Source organism: Pieris rapae, chromosome Z (assembly GCF_905147795.1).
Source record: "Pieris rapae chromosome Z, ilPieRapa1.1, whole genome shotgun sequence".
Lineage (NCBI taxonomy): Eukaryota > Metazoa > Arthropoda > Insecta > Lepidoptera > Pieridae > Pieris > Pieris rapae.
The window spans coordinates 7734381-7756825 of NC_059534.1; the positions used below are offsets into that span (position 1 = coordinate 7734381).

The 22445-nt window shown below is 32.4% G+C and overlaps 1 protein-coding gene across 1 annotated transcript in view; it reads left to right on the forward strand.

The window, feature by feature from the left end:
- The window catches only part of LOC111000671 (CUB and sushi domain-containing protein 1), a 45036-nt gene that overhangs the window by 15900 nt on the left and 6691 nt on the right, over nucleotides 1-22445 (forward strand). Inside the window, exons 2-8 of the mRNA XM_045634220.1 lie at nucleotides 10875-11054; nucleotides 13094-13303; nucleotides 14736-14831; nucleotides 19110-19232; nucleotides 20137-20300; nucleotides 20839-20965; nucleotides 21405-21554. Of these exons, the coding sequence (XP_045490176.1) occupies nucleotides 10875-11054; nucleotides 13094-13303; nucleotides 14736-14831; nucleotides 19110-19232; nucleotides 20137-20300; nucleotides 20839-20965; nucleotides 21405-21554 (1050 nt within the window). The remainder of the gene's footprint in view (nucleotides 1-10874; nucleotides 11055-13093; nucleotides 13304-14735; nucleotides 14832-19109; nucleotides 19233-20136; nucleotides 20301-20838; nucleotides 20966-21404; nucleotides 21555-22445) is intronic.

Consider the following 22445-nt stretch of genomic DNA (forward strand, 5'->3'; position numbering starts at 1 on the left):
GTTAAAAAGCTGGCTAATACACGTTGGAATAATAACTATAATTAATCCATGTCCATTCAATTACATTTCGGAAGTTTTTCCTTGTTAATAAATTCATTAATTGTAACTAACAGAATCAATAATAAAATATTTAATACTAATAACAGAGTTTGTGTATGTTAATGTAGACGATGAATTTCACAAATTGAACTGAATATATTTTTAGGAAGGTTTTACATTTAATAACATGCTTTGATGTGGTTTTGTGGTTTGAGCCGCTAATAGAATCCATAGTACCTTGTAATTGACACGTACTGTAGGCCTATGTAAAAACGGCTAACCTTTGTGCTGCTGACAAGGCTTTGAAAGCATCTAAAATGCAAAAGGGTGTCAAACATTTTACTGACGTACTCCTGCATAGGCAAGCTACTTCTAGTACATATATAATTTTCATTCTTTCTTTGTGCACTCAACACGTGTTTGTACTGTGCAGAAAAACATCGCAAGATTCAATCGTGTGTGACTCTTAGTCTTATTACCAACCAATAAAGAAAAAACATCAAATAATCACATAAAGCTAAAGACATACTCAGGATAAAGTTGTGTTTTCATGTTTATTTATACTGATGTCGCACTAATACCATTAGTTGGCAGTATTAAAAATTATTTGCTCTAGCTTTATACTTTGTAGTGCTCGGCGACTTCCTTTTCCGTATTGAATTATACCTATATTGCCTACAAAATCCAATAAAATGAGACGCCAATATTGAGCGTTGAAGCTCCATTAGTACTATGAATAAAGAAAAAAAATATCAAACGCTTCCGTTCATCTCCTACATTTTTTTAAACGTGTTTCACTTAAATATTTATTAAATAGCTTTAAAGCAATGTTGCATATACATGATTCTATTTTCAGTCTAATTTTAAAAATATTGTTAAGATTACCCATCACTTTTTTGTTCGGTTAAAAATACTTACCTACTTAATAGTAAAACACCTACCTGTAACCCAAGCCCTCTTGGCGCTAGTGAAAAATTTATTTATAGTAAGTAATTATTAATTATACTTTAAATTCATAAACAAGTATTGTGGTAATTAACCATTGTCGGTGTTGTTACTTCTCATCGGCAAAACTAGGGTCGGGAGAGAAGGCATAGAAAATATGTTAATGACCCTACAAAAAATAGTCACCCTCGAATATTCTGTCGTAAAATGGAAACAAAAACGCTTTCAAGCAACAAGTGGACAATAAATCAATCGAGCCCTGGAGGACGGGACCATTGATATCGTGACATATGTATCTGATCTTTCACATTCACATCACACATGTTCCGGATGACCACTGCTTTGTGTTTATATTGGGATTGTTATGATTGATTCTGTATAGTGTTCGTTTCTAGGCTCTGAATATTAATTAGGTAAGGGATGTATAGGTTTAGTTGTTTTGTTTAGGGTTCTGATACAAAAGAGTTTTGTACAATGTGACTGTTTATAATAGTTGAATAACTATTCAACTATTATATCATCATCTAACTAAATGTAATAGTAACTATACTATTTAAAGTTAGTAATTCTTTTTTGGGAATTGATTTTTATTAGCGATTATCTTTAGTACTTATAATTAATTTGTTATATTTGTTAAAATAAGTGTTATTTGATGATTTGCTTTTTTAAAAGAATGCCGAGAGTTTGTAACGCCGACTTTTTCTCTCGGCCTACACCCTCTGCCTTCTTTGCGGATGAGTAGGGATGCCTACAGGCTCAAATTTAATGACGGGGAATAAGTGATACCTGTCTTATATTCCATATTAATTTTTTTTTAGAAAAAAATAATATGGAATATAAGTACAGTTGGTATTGGGCTATTAAATCTTAAAGTTTTGAAATATTTTAAGAAAGCTACTTGGGTAGAGAATAAATAACACCCAATTATTTACATAAACATAGGGCGTCATAAATCTGTGCTGTGTGTACTGCTGTGTATTGACCTTTGCACAATAAATTAATGAACGCAATTAGTAGCCATTTAGTTTGCATTAATGTTAACGCGAATCCCGAAATCAGTTTTTGATGGCCGAAATTTGTGAAAAATAATAATGAATTCACCCACGTTTTACATTGAATTTAATTATCTGCTGATGTTTGGGGTGATCTCTCCATAAATTTCACATGAATGGTTCATTTTAATTATTATTTGACTGGCATTCGATAGCCGCGAATTATTTGAGTGTAATAGAAATACATTAATTAGTGAAACAAAAGAGAAAACTTATTTATGAAAATATTTAAAATATGCATAATTGATGCTACTGAAACTCGTGGCGGAAAATTTAATTTTAACATTCTGTGCATAACAGATAATTATCGGTTTTGATACTATTTCTTTCTAAAAGAATCGTTTGTTTTAAAATGTTAATCGTCTTCTTTCCAAGAAAGTTTAAGAACTTTAAATACGTAGCGCAGTGGTTAAAGAACAAAGACGTGTATTAGATTCCAGGTGAAAACCTTCTCTTTATAAGTGAATTAATCTTCTTTGTCGGAATTCGGAAACATGTGACAAGATTTTCGGTTCCCTAAAGTATAAGTTCCCTAAGTTCACCTTTAATATAAATTTTTTATACGTATATTGCATAATGGTATAAACATTCCTACTTCAATTTACAAATTAACCAGTGATAATAATCATTGTTTCTGAGTGCAGAATAGTTTAGAATCGTCGGCTTAGACAAAGCTGTAACTCGATCGATGGTATTAGAGCTTTCGAAATTCCCCTATGTAGATTGCATCATCATACAGATATATAAGGATTCATAAAGGTCTTATAGAAATATAGAGAAACTAGCAGACTCGGCCAAGCGTTTCTGTGGCTAAGGGTTTTGTTATATTACATAGTACTAAGCTATTCAAGGGAAACTGTAGGAGAACTGATGTGAAAGGTGGCTTAAGTGAAACGTTGGTACTTTTAACACAGCGCCATCTGTTAGAATTGTATCAAAAAATAAACAAATAATTTGCAATAAAATAAAATTGCGACTATAATTAAAGATCTAAGCTATCCTATCTCTTAAGTTGGACCAGAATGCTCAGGGTGTACCAATTTAATTTAAAATCGGTTAATTAGTGTAGAAGTCCATCGTGGACAAACATCGTGACAGCTGATTTTTATATATAGAGAACCTCAAATCAAACACCTAAAATCTTTTCTTTTATACGTGTTAAATATGATGATATATCAGAAAAAACTAGACACAGGTTATGCCGCAAGTTAAAAGCCGAACAAGTCTTTAGCAACACACAATTTTTATTTCATAAAAAGTTAAGCAATGAGTAGAATTTTCTATCCACTTATGAATTCGTTTTTTTATAGTTAATTACAGAAAGACAGTCATACACGAGCGTTCGTTGTTTAATTTGAGCTCATATGTGTTCAATAAAGTTGATTACTTTAACACAATCTATGGACATATTCAGGACAATAACAGTTACACATAAATGTGAAGCCGGTAGCTGGATAGGGCTGTTTCATTTGGTTTTTAGGCGACTCTCTGCTTCTTCGGATTATTGTTTAAAACAGTGAATAAAGCTTTGACCGATAGTCATAGAGCCAGATAGTATTAGGTACTTTTACTGTAGAATCGAGTATATACATCTACAATTTCTTATTTTTGATCGGTTTTGAAAGCTGGTTTTGACGCAACCCTCAAATGATTTTGAGTTTTCTGTGTAAATTGGTGTAAGTAGTATTTAATTATTGTTTTATAACAATACATGAGATTTGAATATTGCTGTCTTTGTCACTTCCTCTCAAAGTGGCGAAGACTTCTTCAAGCCCTTAATTATAGTGCTGAGCTTTGAGATAAGTATGTTACCTTAGTCCTTTTGGTGGAGACATCCCGTTCGTATTTATATACATATTTATTTATTTCTTTATTGATAAAAAGCTTGCCAAAGCTTGGCACACTGTTACATCGCAAAAAAAACACAAAAAATACTATTTTTAATGTGACAAGCACATATATTATATTCACTGTTTATGTGTTTGGGTACATCTGTAGGGCTATTAGGTTTTTAAATCTCACCCTCTCATATATTTAGTTATCTTGTGCAGCCCTCCCATACATACACTATACAGATACTGATGATATTGAATACATATAAATTAAACCTCATACTTCACAGTCCACTGGCTGGCAGGCTGTACAGTGTACAGGTATTTTCAGCGTTATAAACCATTGAAAGGGTGAACACAGGGCGTCCATCGCTATGGATATGTTCGTCATCTCGATCGAAAGCCTTAAGCCTGGCTTTGTTGTTGTTCGTGAAAATATTATTTCCATAGCATACAAATATCTATTTATGCTTATATGTGTAGCTCAGAACCGAACTCCAGCAGTACACTAACAACATGCGAATTACGCAAATGTTTTATTCATTTTAATTTATGAAATATTTATCCTACGAACTTAATTATATGAACTGTATTATTTGTATGTTCGCTAGAGCTTATAGAGATGACTAATTGTTCATCGGAAAATACTCATACCCCAGTAGTAGGGGGGTAGTGTTATACTCCTGCTGCGCTGCTGTTTTAATTCCTAGAATTGGGCTGGCACTGGGTGGCAACGGTTGAAGACACGCCCATTTCAGATTCTAGGTGGCGATGAGCACTGAGGCTGCAGGGTGGTCAATATTCACCCACACCTCGTTCAGTCTATATTTAGACAATTAAATTGTAAGCTGGAAAAATAAATTGGCCACTACCACACCAACGCTCAACTTCATCGTCATTGCTTCCCCTAACCAGCATTGCACCTCTTAGACCTCGCGAAGAAAAATTATTACAAATGTGACTTCCCCTGCAACAGTTTTATAATAAATAACAGTAATAAAATAAAAAACAATTAAAAAAATATATTGTAATCTCACATGCACATTCACCCCGTTATCTCTGTGACCCAGAGTGACTTGGCCTCCTTGCCACGAACTTGCATGTCTATCTAAGCTTTTCAATTGTCCACATGAATTAAAAAAAAAATAAAAGAAATTAGTGGTCTTGATCTTTCGGTCTTGGCCTCAGATTTTTGAATCTGTTTCGTGATCATTTTTAAATTTAATAGGCAAGTAGGTGATCAGCCTCCAGTGCCTGAAACACATCGTCGACTTTTTGGGTCTAAGACATGTCGGTTTCCTCACGATGTTTTCCTTCACCGTTCGAGCAAATGTTAAATGCGCACATAGACAGAAAATCCATTGGCGCACAGCTGGGGATCGAACCTACGACCTCAGGTATGAGAGTCGCACGCTGGAGCCACTAGGCAGACACTGCCACATGAATTTTAAATTGCATTTTGTTCTAGTATCAGTATATTATCCAAACAATTTGGTCGCGTTATGACAGCAATTTAGTAATTTCGTGTTTCTGCATTGACGAAATCGTCTTCTCAAAAGGTAACAACAAGACTGCCAAGTTGAGACGTCCTGAGCTTACATCGCTTAGTAACATTATAATAGTTCTAATGTAGGGCTTTCGTTTACCATGTCAAGGAGTAAATGTCAAAAAAGTCTTAGTTTGTATTAACTTAAGATTTGATTTCCAGGTTTAACACAAAAGTAGGTATCAAGGCCAACCGGCAATGGCGTAACCTGTCCATTGTGATTGTTTTCCCACAATTAATTCTTACAGATTAGATACACGAATAACATACTCACATCTCAGTTTCATTGTTTTTGCATTTAATAATAATAACATTTACTAAGATGTATAGACAGATTATTTCATTAGAAGATGCACACTAACACATATAAACACAATGTTGAACATGTTAATACAACATATCCGTTAATAGGTTCATAATTATTATATTAGTGCGTTTGCATAATCCATTAGACTCACTGCGTCGAAAGCCATCTCTAGGCCACATAATGCCACCTCACCACCACCAATTGAAATTCACGAGGTACGAAACTCTCCTATATATTTATGCAATCCCTTTAACCTTTATTTGTGTCGTCAGAACTAAATAAAGTTGAGACTGTTATCTACACTAATATTATAAAGAGGAAAACTTTGTTTGTTTGTTTGTTTGTAATGAATAGGCTCATAAACTACTGGACCGATTTTAAAAATTCTTTCACCATTCGTAAGCTACATACATCCACGAGTAATAGAGGCTATATTTAATTTTGAACAAAAATAGGGTTCCGTAAGATATTATGGTTTTTCGGACACAAGGTGTAAAAAATCAACATACATACATACATACATCTTTAAAATTTTGCGATACATCACATCGTATGTAATACTTGAAAGAATTTACACAGCACTCGTTCAGACCGTATTAACATATTGCATAAACATATGGGGTGCGGCCAATAAAACAAAATTTTTGGAATTGGAACGGGGACATAGGGCTCTTTTAAAAGTGATGCTGTTCCGGCCATACAGATTCCCATCGGAAGAGCTCTATCATCTTAGCAAATTACTTTCCGTTAGGAAGCTGTTTGTCCTGAATCTAATTTTAAAAACCCACAGAGCGCTCCCGTTTGAGAATAGGCTGGTCTTAAAAAGAAATAGGGATGTTGTAGTCGGTCAGACCGTAAGGACCGACTTCGCTAGACGCAATATGCAAGCAGCCTATTTATATAATAAATTAAATAGGCTGCTTAACATCTACCCTCTCACCGCCTACAACCTAAAAACCCGAATAAAAGACTGGCTTATTATCACCCCTTATGCAGTATTAGAACTGCTTTTGAGACCCATGATTTAAATAGCTACACGTTACTCATTCACTCACCTACTCACTCATTCATTCACTCACCTACTCACTCACTCATTCACTCTCTCACACACTTACTCATGCACACATTCAGGTTTGATGATAACGGTTTAACAAGTAAAAAATAAAAAGGAAATGAACTGGATAAATTATTTTATGTAATTAACTTTGTTATGGAAGAGCTGGGAACCCTAACACAGGTATATTTACTTAAAAGGGTTCCCAAATCTTACACTATGAAAAGAAAAATGTACCAACTTAAATGAATAAAGACTTATTATTATTATATTATTAACCAAAAAAGTTACTTATTTTGCGTACCCTGCCTAAACTATTAAAGATAGAACCATAAAATGTTCTAAGTAATTGTAGATCTTATAAAAATCTACAAAAAAGTCCGCGACACACTATACCTATCTATGTCGAGTGAGGCACAATAACGTTCAGCTAGTATTTCTATATACTTAAACTGCTATGTCAAGGAGGTAGGAGGATTTCATGGGGCTGGCACTTTCCTTAAATTAGGGAATCGGTAAACTGAAACCAGTATACACAATAATGTTTCTAGCCTCTTCAGCTTCTGTCTGTACACCTTTTCTCATAATAAGATTTTTACGTGAACGTTTCATTGTTTATGTATGTTTACCTACATTCGTATTTACTGGACTCAGCACTACGGCTAATAAGAGCTCCGCGCGCGCGCACCGAATCGTACGGGGTTGAGAATACGGCCAAATAGTTCCCGTATCGCACTATTATAAAATAATTAACTTTCTGTGCGTTACGAAATAATAACTCCCGTACACTTTTAATCGTAAATTTTATAACTTCAAGTCAGGACACCAGCAATTTATGTGTCTCTTTTCTTCTTGTACGAATACTTGAAAAAATCACCTCCACACGGAGAGTTAACTAGCTGGCGCACAGAGCGAAACTCAATTACAAACATAAGAATAAAATATATATACAAATATATAATATTCCATTTACAACATAATTCTACTAAAAGTACCATAGATCTTTCCATAACCGAAATGTATTATATCATTAACGCAATAGCTGTAATGTTGCTTATACAAAGAACTGGTGTATTTGATAAATTCAATGCGCCAGTGCTGTAACGTATGTAAGTACGTACACGACTTGTAAGTAGGGCGTACACTTATGGGTTTTTGTCTTTAGAACAATTGTTGACCGTTACCTCACGGCATCTCGGACGCACTAGGAATCGACTGACCTCGTCAGCTGTGCTGAATACCATTCGTAACCCAATGCCTTCTTTGAGACGTGGAATACATACTGCTAGTAATGACATTGAACATGATATGTTCATAAACTTTAAATAACAAAATCCGTTATAATATGGATAACATTAGCTTTGTGGCTCATAATAAACGAATATAAACTCGGTATGGTTGGCGACTAGTGAGAATGTAAAACAAGAAACGGAATGGTATATTTCGATTGATTATGATTGATCGTGTGGAAAGATGGATCGTGTCGTAAATGTTTCATAGGACAGGAGATTCCTTTGAAAAGCGCCATTGCATATCCATTCGTTTACTCATCGTTTTGACTACAGCAAAGAACTGCAATAGCACTCGTAACGTCATTTAAATAAAATAATGATTCCATGCTTATAAATGTGTAAATAGCAAAATAACATTTTGTTTACTTACTTTTATAGTCACATTTTAATCGTTTTAAAATTCAATTTACCAAATTATTTTTGAAAGTCATTATCGACTGAATTGAAAGAGATACAAATTGATTTCCGTAATACAGAAACGAGCACCTGTCATAATAATTTCACTATTTAAGTCTCGATTAAAATCCTAATCGAAAATTCATTACCTGACATTTTTCAATTGAAATTTAAAATCATATTTTGGGGGGTTTCAATTACTTAAATATATTTTTTTCTATCAAAACCTGTTCTAATTAAATATAAAACGAGGACGTCTTAAAAGGACGTTATAATTATGAAAGCAAGACAAGCCGATTTTGTGAACTATTATTCTCTTCACCTTGATAATAACATTCACTAGTTTTGTAAACTGTTTGTGCAATTGAACTTTAAATTTACGAGTGACTTGATATATTGCACAACTATAAAATTATTAAGTATTTTTTAATGTTCAAGGAAGTACAAAACGGGTACAATTTTGTACCATACTTTCCTTCCTTTTATGCAGTATTGAGAGATTATTTAATTGAATAGACCAATGTGTCATATATAAATGTTGCCTGTCAAACTACTTTAACAATCCAGTTTTTGTACCATACAGATATCAAACTTATTATCATTAAGAATATTACGTCTCAAATATTGTTCTTTGACCAAAGAACATAAGTATTGTTTACGTGGAAATGTAAAAATTGGACTATAAACGTGACGAGGACAGAAAATATGTTCTGTCTCGTCATTTACAGCATTTTCTTGTGAAATGAAGCTTTAGTGGCTGTTTACAAATTAGTCTCGGATAGTTATGTAGTGCAAGTCCGAAACTGAGACGTGAACCGATTGACCTCGATACTTTAACGGGCTAACGTTTCGTAACAATACAAAAAAAACAGAACAATCGAATGTGTATAGAACAAGCGTTGATCGAAAATCTTATCTGTTTCGCACCTTATTGAAATATTTTTAACGTTTTAAATAAAGTCAGGTTAATGACAACCATAACTGATAAGGGTGTTGGTGAATATGATGGTAGTGTAATAGGAGTAGCTACAGGAGGCCCCAATACACGGGTGATCCCATTACGATAGCGAACAATACATCAAAGGGCGGCGTAGTCTGACTCTGGCAAAAAACTACGCTCGCCAAAACAGCCCGAGCTGAGGTCAATTTAACAGCAAAATGGCATTAAAGAAGTTGCCTCTGTACTTCCGTAACCGGCGTTAGTTACTTAGACTTGCGTGTAAGTAAATATTGGATTTTATAAATTCAAAACAATTAAAAAAATATTAATATTATTTATTTATTTATTGCATTTTAGGAAGATTTACAGTATTTTAACAAAATGTAAATTATGATTACAATAAAATAAAAACAGTACTATTATTAGAAAACTCCATCATCAATATATATAAGCAATTAAATTTGACACCATGAGTCTTTTGTGTAGATAACTATCTATTTTCGTATGCTATAAAAGCTATTGATTTTACTGTTTATTAACGGTGAAGCAAAATCAAACATCATTGAAAAATGCAAATTGCAAGAGTGCTTGGAAATTAAATTTCACTTTGCGTCGTGTAACCGTGGCTTAGACCAAATAGGAATGATTTCCTGAAAGTGAGAGAAAAGTCTTAGCTAAGCGCATGTTGATCTTAAACTAAACTTTATTTATGGCCTCGCCTACATGTACAACTTATCCTTGTATATTGATTTTTAAAACATTTCTACATTTCTACTACTTAAACAAATCTTAATCATAGGGTATTATATTTTTACCGTTCTATCTAAAGTACTTATTCATTATGTATCAACCCATATAGATACAAAAGAAAACAGTTTCAGTGAATAGATTTATTTAAATTACATCAACATAGTTATACTAAAAAAATTAAATAAGTAGTAAAACATAGTCTATGTTGTGTAACTTTTTATTCTATTTATAATTGAAATGTCTTATGCTACAGAAGCTCATTGTGTTGAATGTATAATTCGATACCCATTTTGGCAACAGTTTCCCAAGGCGGTTCGCGTCATTATTACGCGTGTTAAAGGGGACATATAGTTATATAAGAATATAGTTATATACAGCCACGTGCCCAGCCGATGAACATATTTTAGTACTCATTTGTATTTTAGTTGCACTTCGTTAGGTAACAAAGGAAAGCTAATGATTACAATCTATATTCTATTGCATCCATATAATAAAACACAACATATGTACATCGCTTTTTTGTAATATGTTGAGCTAATATTCAACTTGTAACTCAGTCTATTGAAGTCTGTGTGTATATAATGGAATATTTAATTAAATATAATGTGTACATTATTTTTCAATTTTAAAATTAATAAAAACTATAAATATACTAAAAACTAATTTTATAAATATCTGTAGTATTCCACTAGCTGAAAACTAAAATGATTATTTTTTACAGATGAAAGGCGCTGTGGCCATCCATCTGTGCCGCCTAACGCAAGAGTATCACTATCAAATAGTGAAATTGTGCCTGGAACTCTGGCCACATATGAATGTGACGAGGGTTATGAACTCTTCGGAGGTCATCAGAAAGAGTGCACCGTCAGAGGCGATTGGAAAGGAGATTCACCATTTTGTGGTATGTAATGAAATAAATAGTATAAGCATTATTTAAGGACGTTTCAAGATTTAAAATAGACTCTGTTTAATTAGTAAAAGTGCATTCTAATCGATACGGTCTTATTCCATATACATATATATTTAATATATACACAGATATAAATATATATAATTATTCACTATTCAAATACTGAGCCGAAGTTAAACGCATTTTGAACCTGTGTTTCATAAGATTAACTTATGCATCATGACTCCCGCGCGGAAAAATATATAGGATTGTGACATTAGACATACGTAATATCTTACGCGGTCTACAAACTGAATCTTAAACATAGTTACTAAACAATAGATACACAATATATTACAAAGCTCCTTTAGTTTTAAGACAATTTTAGAGTTAAAACTTCCTTCGAAATTACGAGTTGATTACAAGTTGCAGGTAATTGTTACCGCAATACGTGAATAACATGCATATGTAACCTGCTTCAGGCTTAACCCCCAATTCATATATGTCTAATTCACAATGACAGCTGACAGTGACGCCATTGCTCCGACATATATATTATATAATGGGTTTCCTATAATGGGCACAGACTACAAAGCAAGCGTCAGGAGCTATTCAAATCCAGACTGTGATATTTAATTGTGTCAGTATTGTAATAACGTTCCCCTAAGGGAATATCAGATTGCAAAAATATTGCGTGACCCGAAGTGACTAATGATTATGTATGCGTGATCATAATACATATGATTAAACTAGGTGACGACACAATTACATAAAATAAAATAATTAAATGGCCTAATTAAGATCTACGTTTCTCTCTATTTGACAATTTCCGAATACCAACAATTTATACATTATTGGCTACCAAATACGCTGAATATTTTTAAAGTGAGTGGAAGAGTGCTTTAGTAGAATATCCAATTCACGAAACCTATATACCAAAATATATATATATAACAAAATACCATTTTGTTTTAACTAAATAAATAAGTCACTTTCTGTCAAATTTTTTTGATGAATAAACCTTTTGATCGTCTTAGTTAAGAAAAGAGAGGTGATAGTTGAATATTTTTCGTCAATAACCCGTACCCATACACAGTACAATAAAGGAACTAAAAGGAAAAGTCTGATTAAAATATAAAAAAATTATTTAAAAAAAAATTAAGACTTTTCTTTGTTTTATTTTAAGCAATTATTCAAATTACGTTTATTAATTTAACACCATATTAAATGAGATATTTGCATTTTGTTGATATTGAGTTAACGTTTCTCCCCCATCCATTAGCACTTAATAACGTCACTAGATTAGCAGCGATGTGCCGACGGAGCTTATAGGTTGAGCTCTGTAAAAGCTCTAGAAGTACTTAATGAATTATTAACAATCGTAAAAATAAATCTATTTATTTTTATTACATTCGTTAAATCCATACATTACGAGTGAGTGTTGATTAGCGGATATTTTTAAAATAAGAATGCAGTTAATCAGTATTGCATCACAAAAATCGTCAGAAAAAAGCTTTATTTCTGTAATGTCTCGCACTATTCGTTCGTCGTTGAATATATGCCATAAGTCTTACTTTAAACGTTTTTGTTGAAAATAAAGCTTAATAATTGATATGTGAAACAATATTGTGTTAAAATCACTTAGTTTTCGAATAGGTATTATGCACTACCGATAATAGACTATCATGGATTATGTTAGGGTAACTGATATACTAACTTGTTGAATAAATAGCTCTTTACTAGTTTTATATTAAATTTTCATTGAATTGTTTTAAGTTATAAGAAAGTTGTTGTGGTATTTATTTAATTAAACCAAATAAGATTGAATGCTAATAATTTTGATTTTATATACAATATTTACAATTTGGTAGGTAAAAATAAAAAATATAATTTTATTAAAATCTGTTCACTGCTGATTAACTCCAATAACAGACACTTTATATTATAGAATAAAAATCGGGGTCTTGAGAAATCTGTCTCGTCTAAACCCAATTACCCACGCCAACTCTAACACTTAACTGTTCTTGTAAATTACCTGTTTTTTTTTATAGGGACAAATGTAGCATTCCGAAAGCCAGCAAATCAATCAACAACTGTACGGGGTGGTATGGCAAGTAACGGTAATGATGGTGAAAAGACCACAGAACATGACGGAAAACGCTGCACAGAGACCCAAAGGGAGGCTTCTCCGTGGTGGCAGGTCGATCTTCTGCGGCATTATGCTGTGAAAGTTGTCAGAGTTACAACTAGAGGTTGCTGTGGTAAGTTATTCTTTTATAATATCTAAAATGCGAATTGAATTAGCGACACACATCTATATATTTATGCTCTACATTATAAACATTAGTACTTTTTCACGCTCTACTACGAGCGGAAACATAAGTTATTATCACCTAACCCTACCCGTCTAATAAATAGGTAGCGTGCAAATTAGTTAAGTTAATATAGAGAATACGTAAAATATCGCCTACTTATTTGATCTGTACAACTTTGAACTCTAATTGAATCAATATTCAACCTAATGCGCCGTCGATCTAGCTATGTATAAAGAACGGGGGGAATCACAGGGATCTACTCGTTTTTATATTACTTTTACGTCTATGCTTTCTTTGTTCTTTTGTTAATATTCTTAATTACAATAAAGCTTTACTTTGAATTTCATAATATTGAAATATATTTTAATATTACCTTTTAGACACGACATTGGACCTTTTTAAAGGGAAGGCGGATATTACACGCTACTACAGGTGTTATTAAAAGGTTCTCAGAGCGGAGGTGTATTACGCACTATCTTTTGAAGTTCCGAGAAATTTGTATATTAATATCATTGTAAAGGGTATCTTTATTACAAAAACGAATTTTTAACTTGGATGAAACTTAATTAGCTTTAATGTCTAGATATATTTATCGCAGTTTTTCAGAAATATTATCAGCATAATATGTTATTTGTAGTTAACCTAATGTAAATGTAGTTTGCAAGTGAACAAGTGCGATAAACTTTTTTGCCGGGAACACCCAATATTGTAATCATTATGATTGATATCCATTAGAATTTAGACCCATATTAGTTTGTTTTAGTGATAAGTATAATATATTAAAGTTGTTACACTAAATGAAAACAGTTTAAAGATTGTAATCCAATCAAAATCTTGGATATTTAGGATAAGTTGGTCGAAATAGCACGTAATTAGACTTTTGTAATTGACTAAACTAAAATTTTAAGCACCCGTGCTAAAGTTAAAATCACTAATTTTATTCATGATTAGTTGCGTACTTTCCTTTTCTCATTTATTATAGTACTTAGAAAAACATTTTAATTTTAACACAATAGGATACATATGTTTAGGCTTCTATACGGATCTTAGCTTGATATTATGTTAACAAACACATAAGTGGTCACCAAAATACTATAGATTTCAGTATGTTTATTAATTTATGGAATCTGATCGTACTATCATTCAGTTACAGTTATTAGTAAAGTTCGTATACAATCGCCTACATATACCTGCGCCTGCAAATATTTTCATAATGAGCTCGATACTTCCACCATTTTTCTGGCAATCAAGCAACGGGGTTATACGCTTTGTCCGTTATATACAAAACCACAAGACTTGATTAGATGGGAACTCGTTTTTCTGTACAAAATATTATCGAATTGAGATACAATTATTTATATTCCAACTTTCTGTGCAGGTCATCAACCGTTACAGGATCTCGAGATTCGAGTGGGAAACAGCAGTACCGATCTCCAGAGAAATCCTTTGTGCGCCTGGTTCCCTGGTACCATAGGTAAGTACCAGTTCAATGGCACCATTTATGGCAGTTAATATTTTTAAGCATCATTATCTCAACAAAATATTAGTTTAAAATTAACTGCTATTTTAATTGTTTGTTGTTCTTACACACGCTGCTGGGATATTATTAGCGACATAACTACTAGCTTACATATACAGTCAAGAACGTTTACGACAATATCGTTTACAGCAACATACCGGTTATATTGACCAAAATCCAAGGTCCCGACTGAATTCGATAGTACCCAATGGTACTTAATAAAAACTTCATCGGCTGTAACGACTCTCAGTTTTTTCGACCAATTATGAGTAGGTAGTCCTTTCGATGTAGTTATAATAGATTTTGAGTGTATATATGTACTTGTAATTGTATGCGGACTACATATTTAGTAGAATATTGAGATATGTAAGACAAAGATTTAAGATCTATTGAGAACAATGCGTAATATTTACAGTTGCGTGAAAAGCGTTCTATTTCCGTTTACGATCTCAATATTTATTGCTCAACGCACATACACCACTTCCCAACAACAGGTCAGTAGTTCATCAAAACCACTTTGCGTTGACGCAAAATTAAACAAATTTTCAAACGTATAAACTTTTGTGAAAAGAATTTTGGGGTAAAAGTACAATTCTCAATTGGCCTCGACGGTCACGTGGTAAAGAAGCCTCTGTTGGTGGTTTTTGATACAATACTTTATTAATTAATTGTGTACGTGAAAAAGGGACAATGTGAAAATATAACAATTTTTAACAAGAAATCCAGTACTAAACATGGCCTTTGGTAACCCCTTGCTGTAACCACATTTTATATTTTGCGGACTTCATACATAGGTACCTATATTAAACATAATAATAGGATAGATAATGTCTCTAATGTATGCCTGTCGCTTTGGCTTTTAGTAAAACGTAAATTTTAAATATACCTACTCGTCTTTTCCAATGTGAAATGAAAGTTACACGGGATTAACAGGCCTTTGATCATTTCCACACAATTCAGTTAACGCGGATATAATCCGAAAATTCAATTTTTTTTGATGGAACGTCACCTAGGGTTAAACGAATTATTCAACGTGCAGGTGTTGATTCAATATTAAAATATTTTTAAAAAGGGGAAGAGTTTTTACATACGTAATAAATTATCGTACGACGACGAAACAGAGGTACGCATGAACATATAATCGTTGCAATAATGCTAAATATTCTACGTTTAAACTAGTTAAGATTTATTTTAAAATAAGTCAGCAACAAAATAATCAAGATCACGTCCGGTGCATCTCAAATCCTCGGGAGTACCTCGGAGCTCAGCATCGTCAATAATAGTAATCATATCTCATCTTATATTGCCTGTGCATTCAATAATGACAAATCATATCTAAACCACATATGATTTCATATCGGGTTATTGATATCTATAATATTATATTTCATTGCTTTTTAAATAAATATATCTAGCGGAAATAAACGTTTACATTATAGTATATACAGTAGCTTTACAACAGTCGTGTTTATATTCCTATATGTAAAGTTTAAGATCGAGGTATTTATAAGACTCATTCTTTAACCAATATTTTGACCTTTAATTATGATCAGGTTATGCAAATATCGGATCAATCGTTAAAATTTTGTATCGCGCAGCCCAGACATACAATGACCACTATTTAAGCCTTGACTGTTAAGGCTATCGCGGAATGTGGTTAAAAAGTGTATTAAGAATATCCATAGCGCAAAATCTTCTGCATCATGAGCACACCCCACATACACACCATCACGTACATACCGACACTTTTACACCATCACACAACACCACCAAATTAGGCTTAGTTAAATAAATTGAATCACAATTACTTAAATGTTTTGAATACTTCTTGTATGTTTATAATTTATGTTTAGTAGGATTACGAAATGAATAAATAAAACTAATTAAGTTAAAAATTAGGATTGAACTTATAACCTGCAACAGATGTCTAAAATCGTATTTCTAGAGGGATCTGGACTGGACTATGGACTGATTGAAAATAATAACGATTATCTTGATATGACGTAGCTTACATGAAAGTATAACGTATAACGACGAATAGGAAGATAGGCTTCCCTATATTACAGAGTCATCTTATGCAAAATAGTCTGACATCATATTATCATAACATTCAATTTCTCCGTGGTCAAAAATTAATTAGCACAAACATTTTCATTGAATGAAATCAGTAGTAGCACTCATCAATGAGAAGAAAGTGGAAAGCTATTCACAGGCTCTCACAAGCGCTTACTTGAGAACCGGTGTAGAAGCAGGCTAATGATTCGCACGCCGGCCTCTAGTATTGTCTATGTTAGTTATCAACATAGATAATTCTAATCTGAATTCACGTTAAGATTTCTAAGTCTGTGGAGGCTACCCGAAATGTGTTTTGAGTTCCGAAATAAGAAACGTCCTGTGCCACTTCCCATCTAATAATGGCTTCAGCAGATATTTGACTGTCAAGATCCAGTGGTAAATGGGCCTGGATTCTTAAATCTTCTTACATTTGCCCGATGATCGGTCATTATTGAAATGACGATCAGCGTCTTATAATGCTATTTTAAATTTTAAACCCAGATGTAAATTGTTTAAAAAGAGGTAAATTTATTTATATTAACTAAACATCCTTTAAACATGGAAAATAGTAATAATCTTGACAATATGAGTTTAGTATAAGAAGATTTATGTATATGTATGTAAATTAATTCATCTATTATCAATGTAACATTATGATAAGAAAATGTTTATGAAAATTATTCATGAAGATGCATGCGTCAGTCTTAATTTTCTCTAATGTTGAAGCGATGTTCATTGAAAGTTTAAAATATGAGAGCATGAATAATTTGAATATAATCAGCACGCAGTGAACCGCTCACACGTCAATTATATAATTAAAAAAATAACTTTGCGTAACCCAATATCTGAGTCGTTACGTAGACTGACTAATTAGTCCAAGAACTCTTGGGAATGTGTACAGTCAAAATAGACTATTAAACGTGAAGATTATAAACGATAGTAAAAAATTTGAATGCAACATCCTCTTTTAATATTTCACTGCTTTATTTTGCTAATAAGATACAATAAAACTTTAACAATAAGTAGAGATACAGCTTATAATTAGCGTATTAGTTTATATACCGCCAAGCTTCCTCAAGCGTGATTCAGAAACGATAATTGCTGGAAAGCGAGAATCTTTCCCCTAGATGCTGTAATGTTCATTTCACGGAAGATCACTTTATTAACTGTCATTTCATAGAATGATATTCCGTCGATGGAGGTTCTAATAGTTCTCATTCGACATTTTTTATTTTAATCTTTTTAATTTCATTACACTAGGTTTTTATCACTTGTTACGTAATTAAAAATAACTTTATTCTTTTTAGTAAAAATCAAAGAGACGATTATGGAAAATTATTTTTATCATTCGCATTATTTATGACCTCAAACGATGTTGTATTGCAATGAAATTATTTATTAGTTTTTTTATTGATTTTATTTGATGCGCAAAGAGATGCAACACAACAAAACCGCCACGGAATTTGTTTCGCGTGAATTATATTCATATACTACTTTTAAAGGTATTAACATCGACATGTCCACCAACTCACCCTAGTTAATTATAGAGATGATGTCGAGATCATTAAAACATTGTATAATTGCTAATTGTCGGCAACGGCTTCTATGAATTAAGCAATCATGCGTATATAGAGCATATCTGCTATAATAATAATCTTTAATAATTGTCGTGTAGGAAGCTGGAAGCCAGCCATTGTTAGGTTGACCTTGGCTGGACGAGTGAATGGCCCGCACTTCAACAATAAGATAGCATTCCGTTTATTCTATAGAAAACTTTAGAATGTCGTGATAATTAATAGAAATACCCTAGTATATATAAATAATTAATAGTGCTATTAAGAATCATTTGTTGATAGCTATCTAAAAACATTAAATTAGAATTGTAATATGTAAACCATAAATTCAAAGGGATGCTAAGACGTATATTTGCTTAACAGTTGACTTATTGGTAATAAAATTTCGTTCATCGATATGTTAATATACCATTATGCAATGACGATGGATAGTACGAGTCAAAGTCAAAGTCAAAATTTATTAATTCATACAATTATGTACACTTATGAACATCAAAAAAAAGAAAGAAAAAGAAGTAAAAGGCTTCATCAAAAATCGGGTTGAGATTTACATTTAAACCTGTTCCTTTTATATTTTGTTTCAAATGAATTCTTCTTTCAACAGATGAAGGAATAACAAAGACTTTCACATGTGCTCGACCGCTTATCGGACAACATGTGTTTTTGCAACTTGTTGGCGTCGAAGGGTCCCTTTCGCTTTGCGAAGTCGAAGTATTCACGACCGAGGGTGAGTGCAGACACAATTCTTAGTAATAATATGTTTATTATTTGTTAGGGTAGTACAAAGTGACCATTTATTCTTTGACTCAAAACACATGCACATTGGTTTAATTTAGGTTAAATAGTAAGTAGTCAATGAAAAAAATCACTATTTTAAAGTAATTATTGAGAGAAAATTAGTTAGCTTAAAAGTTACGACTTACAAAATATATAAATACCGAAAATGTTTAGTTATATTTGTTTTAATTTTATAACGATTTCAAATAAGACTGAAACTCTGGGCACTTAAATTTTATATATAGTATTGCTAAAATGTTCGCGTAGTTTGTGAAAACGGGACAATTTTGCGTCCCACAGGTCATTTCGGGTACTCATAATTGTAAAAAGGGATAGTCCCGTTAGAAACGAGACGTCTGCTTAGGTTAGTACAAATAGATTACAAGTTGTATGTGATACCTCGTGTACACATAGCGGATTAATAAATGTTCCCATATTGAAACATGTTATTGATTTAATTCAGTTTGGTAGGTATCTTTTATTGAGTGTTTGAAAATATATTTAATTAGTATGCATTTTCCTTAATTTAATGAATAATAGATACAAAATACTAAATCTTATTATTTTAGTCTCTCTGAATCACGATTTTTATTAAGATTGTTTTCAATGTATTCAGACTATCAAGTATTTATTGTTAGTTTAGTTAATTTAAAATCTTATATCTTTGTGAAAAATACATAATAAATAAGCCATAATATGTGTAAAATAATCAGTTCGCCTTAATACTTTATTATTACGAATACAGTATTTCTATGAAATATTTAAATGTGAATTAATAACATATGAATTAATATTATATGAACGGCATCTGTTTTATTGTCATTGATTATCTATTGTATTTCAATGGCGTACAGAATTTTCGAACGACCGATGTGCGCCTCCCGGAACATCAGCTGACGTGGAGCTGGCAGCTTTTTCAAGAACCTGCTACGAATTTAACGTTGCCAAGGGCGCATCCTTTGAAGATGCGAGAAAACAATGCCAATCACATGGTGGTGACTTAATTAATGGGTTTCAAGTGAGCTTGTGTTTGTGTATATACTTATAGGAAAAGTTTAAAATACTATTTTCAATACTCTCTCAGATATTATTGCTTTTAAGAATAGGTGATAAGGGGTTGACTTACTCGTAATAAAATAATTTCACGATGAGTCAATTCTTTTTCTGTAACGTTTCAAAATTTTAAAATTAAAACTTATTTATAAGAAATACAATATATCAAAACGGTTTAACGAAATATGTAAAATTTTAAGGGTCTGTTTCTCTCTAAAGGTCTGTTTCACAATGTCCGGATAAGTTCCAAATAAGCTATTTATTACTTATTGGTAGGATAAACGCTATTATTGCGACTATTTCACGACTGTCAGATAGCGCGAAATCTCTTCGAAACTTTTATCTTCCGAATAATGTGTGTTGCATAGATAGCTATTTGGTACTTTATCCATACATTGTGAAACAGACCCTTAAACAAATGTTACTTATAATCCTACAGTCCTTTTTTAAACTATAATAAGAAAGATTTGATTACTTATGTATTTCATATTATTTTTTATTAGGGTGCAACATCAAGTTATCTCATTCAAGAATTGGAACGTCGTAAATCACAGCTGAAAACACAACTTGTATGGATAGGTGCACAAAAGGAGCCTGGCCTTACATCAAGAACCTGGAAATGGGTTGATGGTGAGTTAATTAATCTATAATAAAAATAGTACCATACATAATATATAACATTTTCTTTATTAATTAATTGTATTCTCGCCATCGTGTCACATCCAAAATGATTATAATGTTTCATTATGAAATGATTTCAATATCTAACTGATAATTAACTAAAGAAATTACTTTTTCTATTTAAATTTCGCATTTAAAAATTTTACAGTAAACGCTTGACTCATAAGCAATATTATTTACAAGCCAACGTTTATAATTACGTACAATTTATAACATTTCTTTATTAATCAATTGTATTGTGCCATCGAGTCACTTCCAATAGATCAATAAAATGCAGTAACGATAAAAATGTGTGTGATATCAATATCAGAGTCATAACAAACTAAATAATTTTCGGATTTCAAAATTAAACCATTAACGCTGGACTCATAGGCAATATGATTCACAGGCGAAATAGTTTCCAAGCCAACGTGGGGCAAGGATCAACCAAACAATTACAATGGCGAACAAAACTGTGCCGTATTAGATGGCGGACGAGCCTGGCTATGGAATGATGTTGGATGCAACCTGGATTATTTACACTGGATCTGCCAGTACCGTGAGTGTCTCCTTAATAGGTACATATCTATAATCTTATTCAATGACGCAACTGCGACCGTATTCTGAACTATTTGGTAAAGGTTACACAGACCACGAATTGAAACTTTAAACGGCAACCAATACATATCTTTATAATATCAACTACTTGTAAAATTATATTTATATCTTCGGATTAATACAATAAAAATATTATGTATAATGCAACGTTAATACTTCCTGTATCAAACTATTGATATTATATTATAACCTGATGGCTTATGCGAACTACAAAACAGGCCGTGAGTTTGATTGGGGTGAGAGTTATTGTCAAATGTACAAATTACATGCATGTATCAGTGTCTACTTTGTTGGTGCAACAAATGAATAAATAAATAATAAATAAATAAATTTCGGCTTTGTCTCGACTCTTCTGATTTAATTTCAGTGACAGCATGGGCATATCACTTAACATCAGGTGAGCCTCCTGCCCGTTTGCCCCCTGTTCTATAAAAAAAAATTAGGTAAATACCTATGTCCTATAATATTATACGTACAAATAGAAATGTTTAAAAGCCCGGCAACGCACTTGTGGGCCTCCTGCCTGTTTGCCCCCTGTTCTATAAAATATATATATTGTGTGTTTCATTTACTTCGGTGCGTTTAATCATTTACATTTATTCATTTAAAATTTAAATATAAGTAACAAGCTAAGCGAACCCTAATTTATAACTTTTATATTTTAAAACCAAAGGTCCAAAATAAGTGAAGCCTTATCTGGTTTGAGGGGTAAACAACAAAATATTGCTTACGCACAAGAAAAGGAACAAAGTTTTTTCCCTTTAATTAATTATTTGTTTCCCTGTTCACGTGTATTTATATCGCTGTTGTTTTTTGTGAAGCCCAGGGTCAA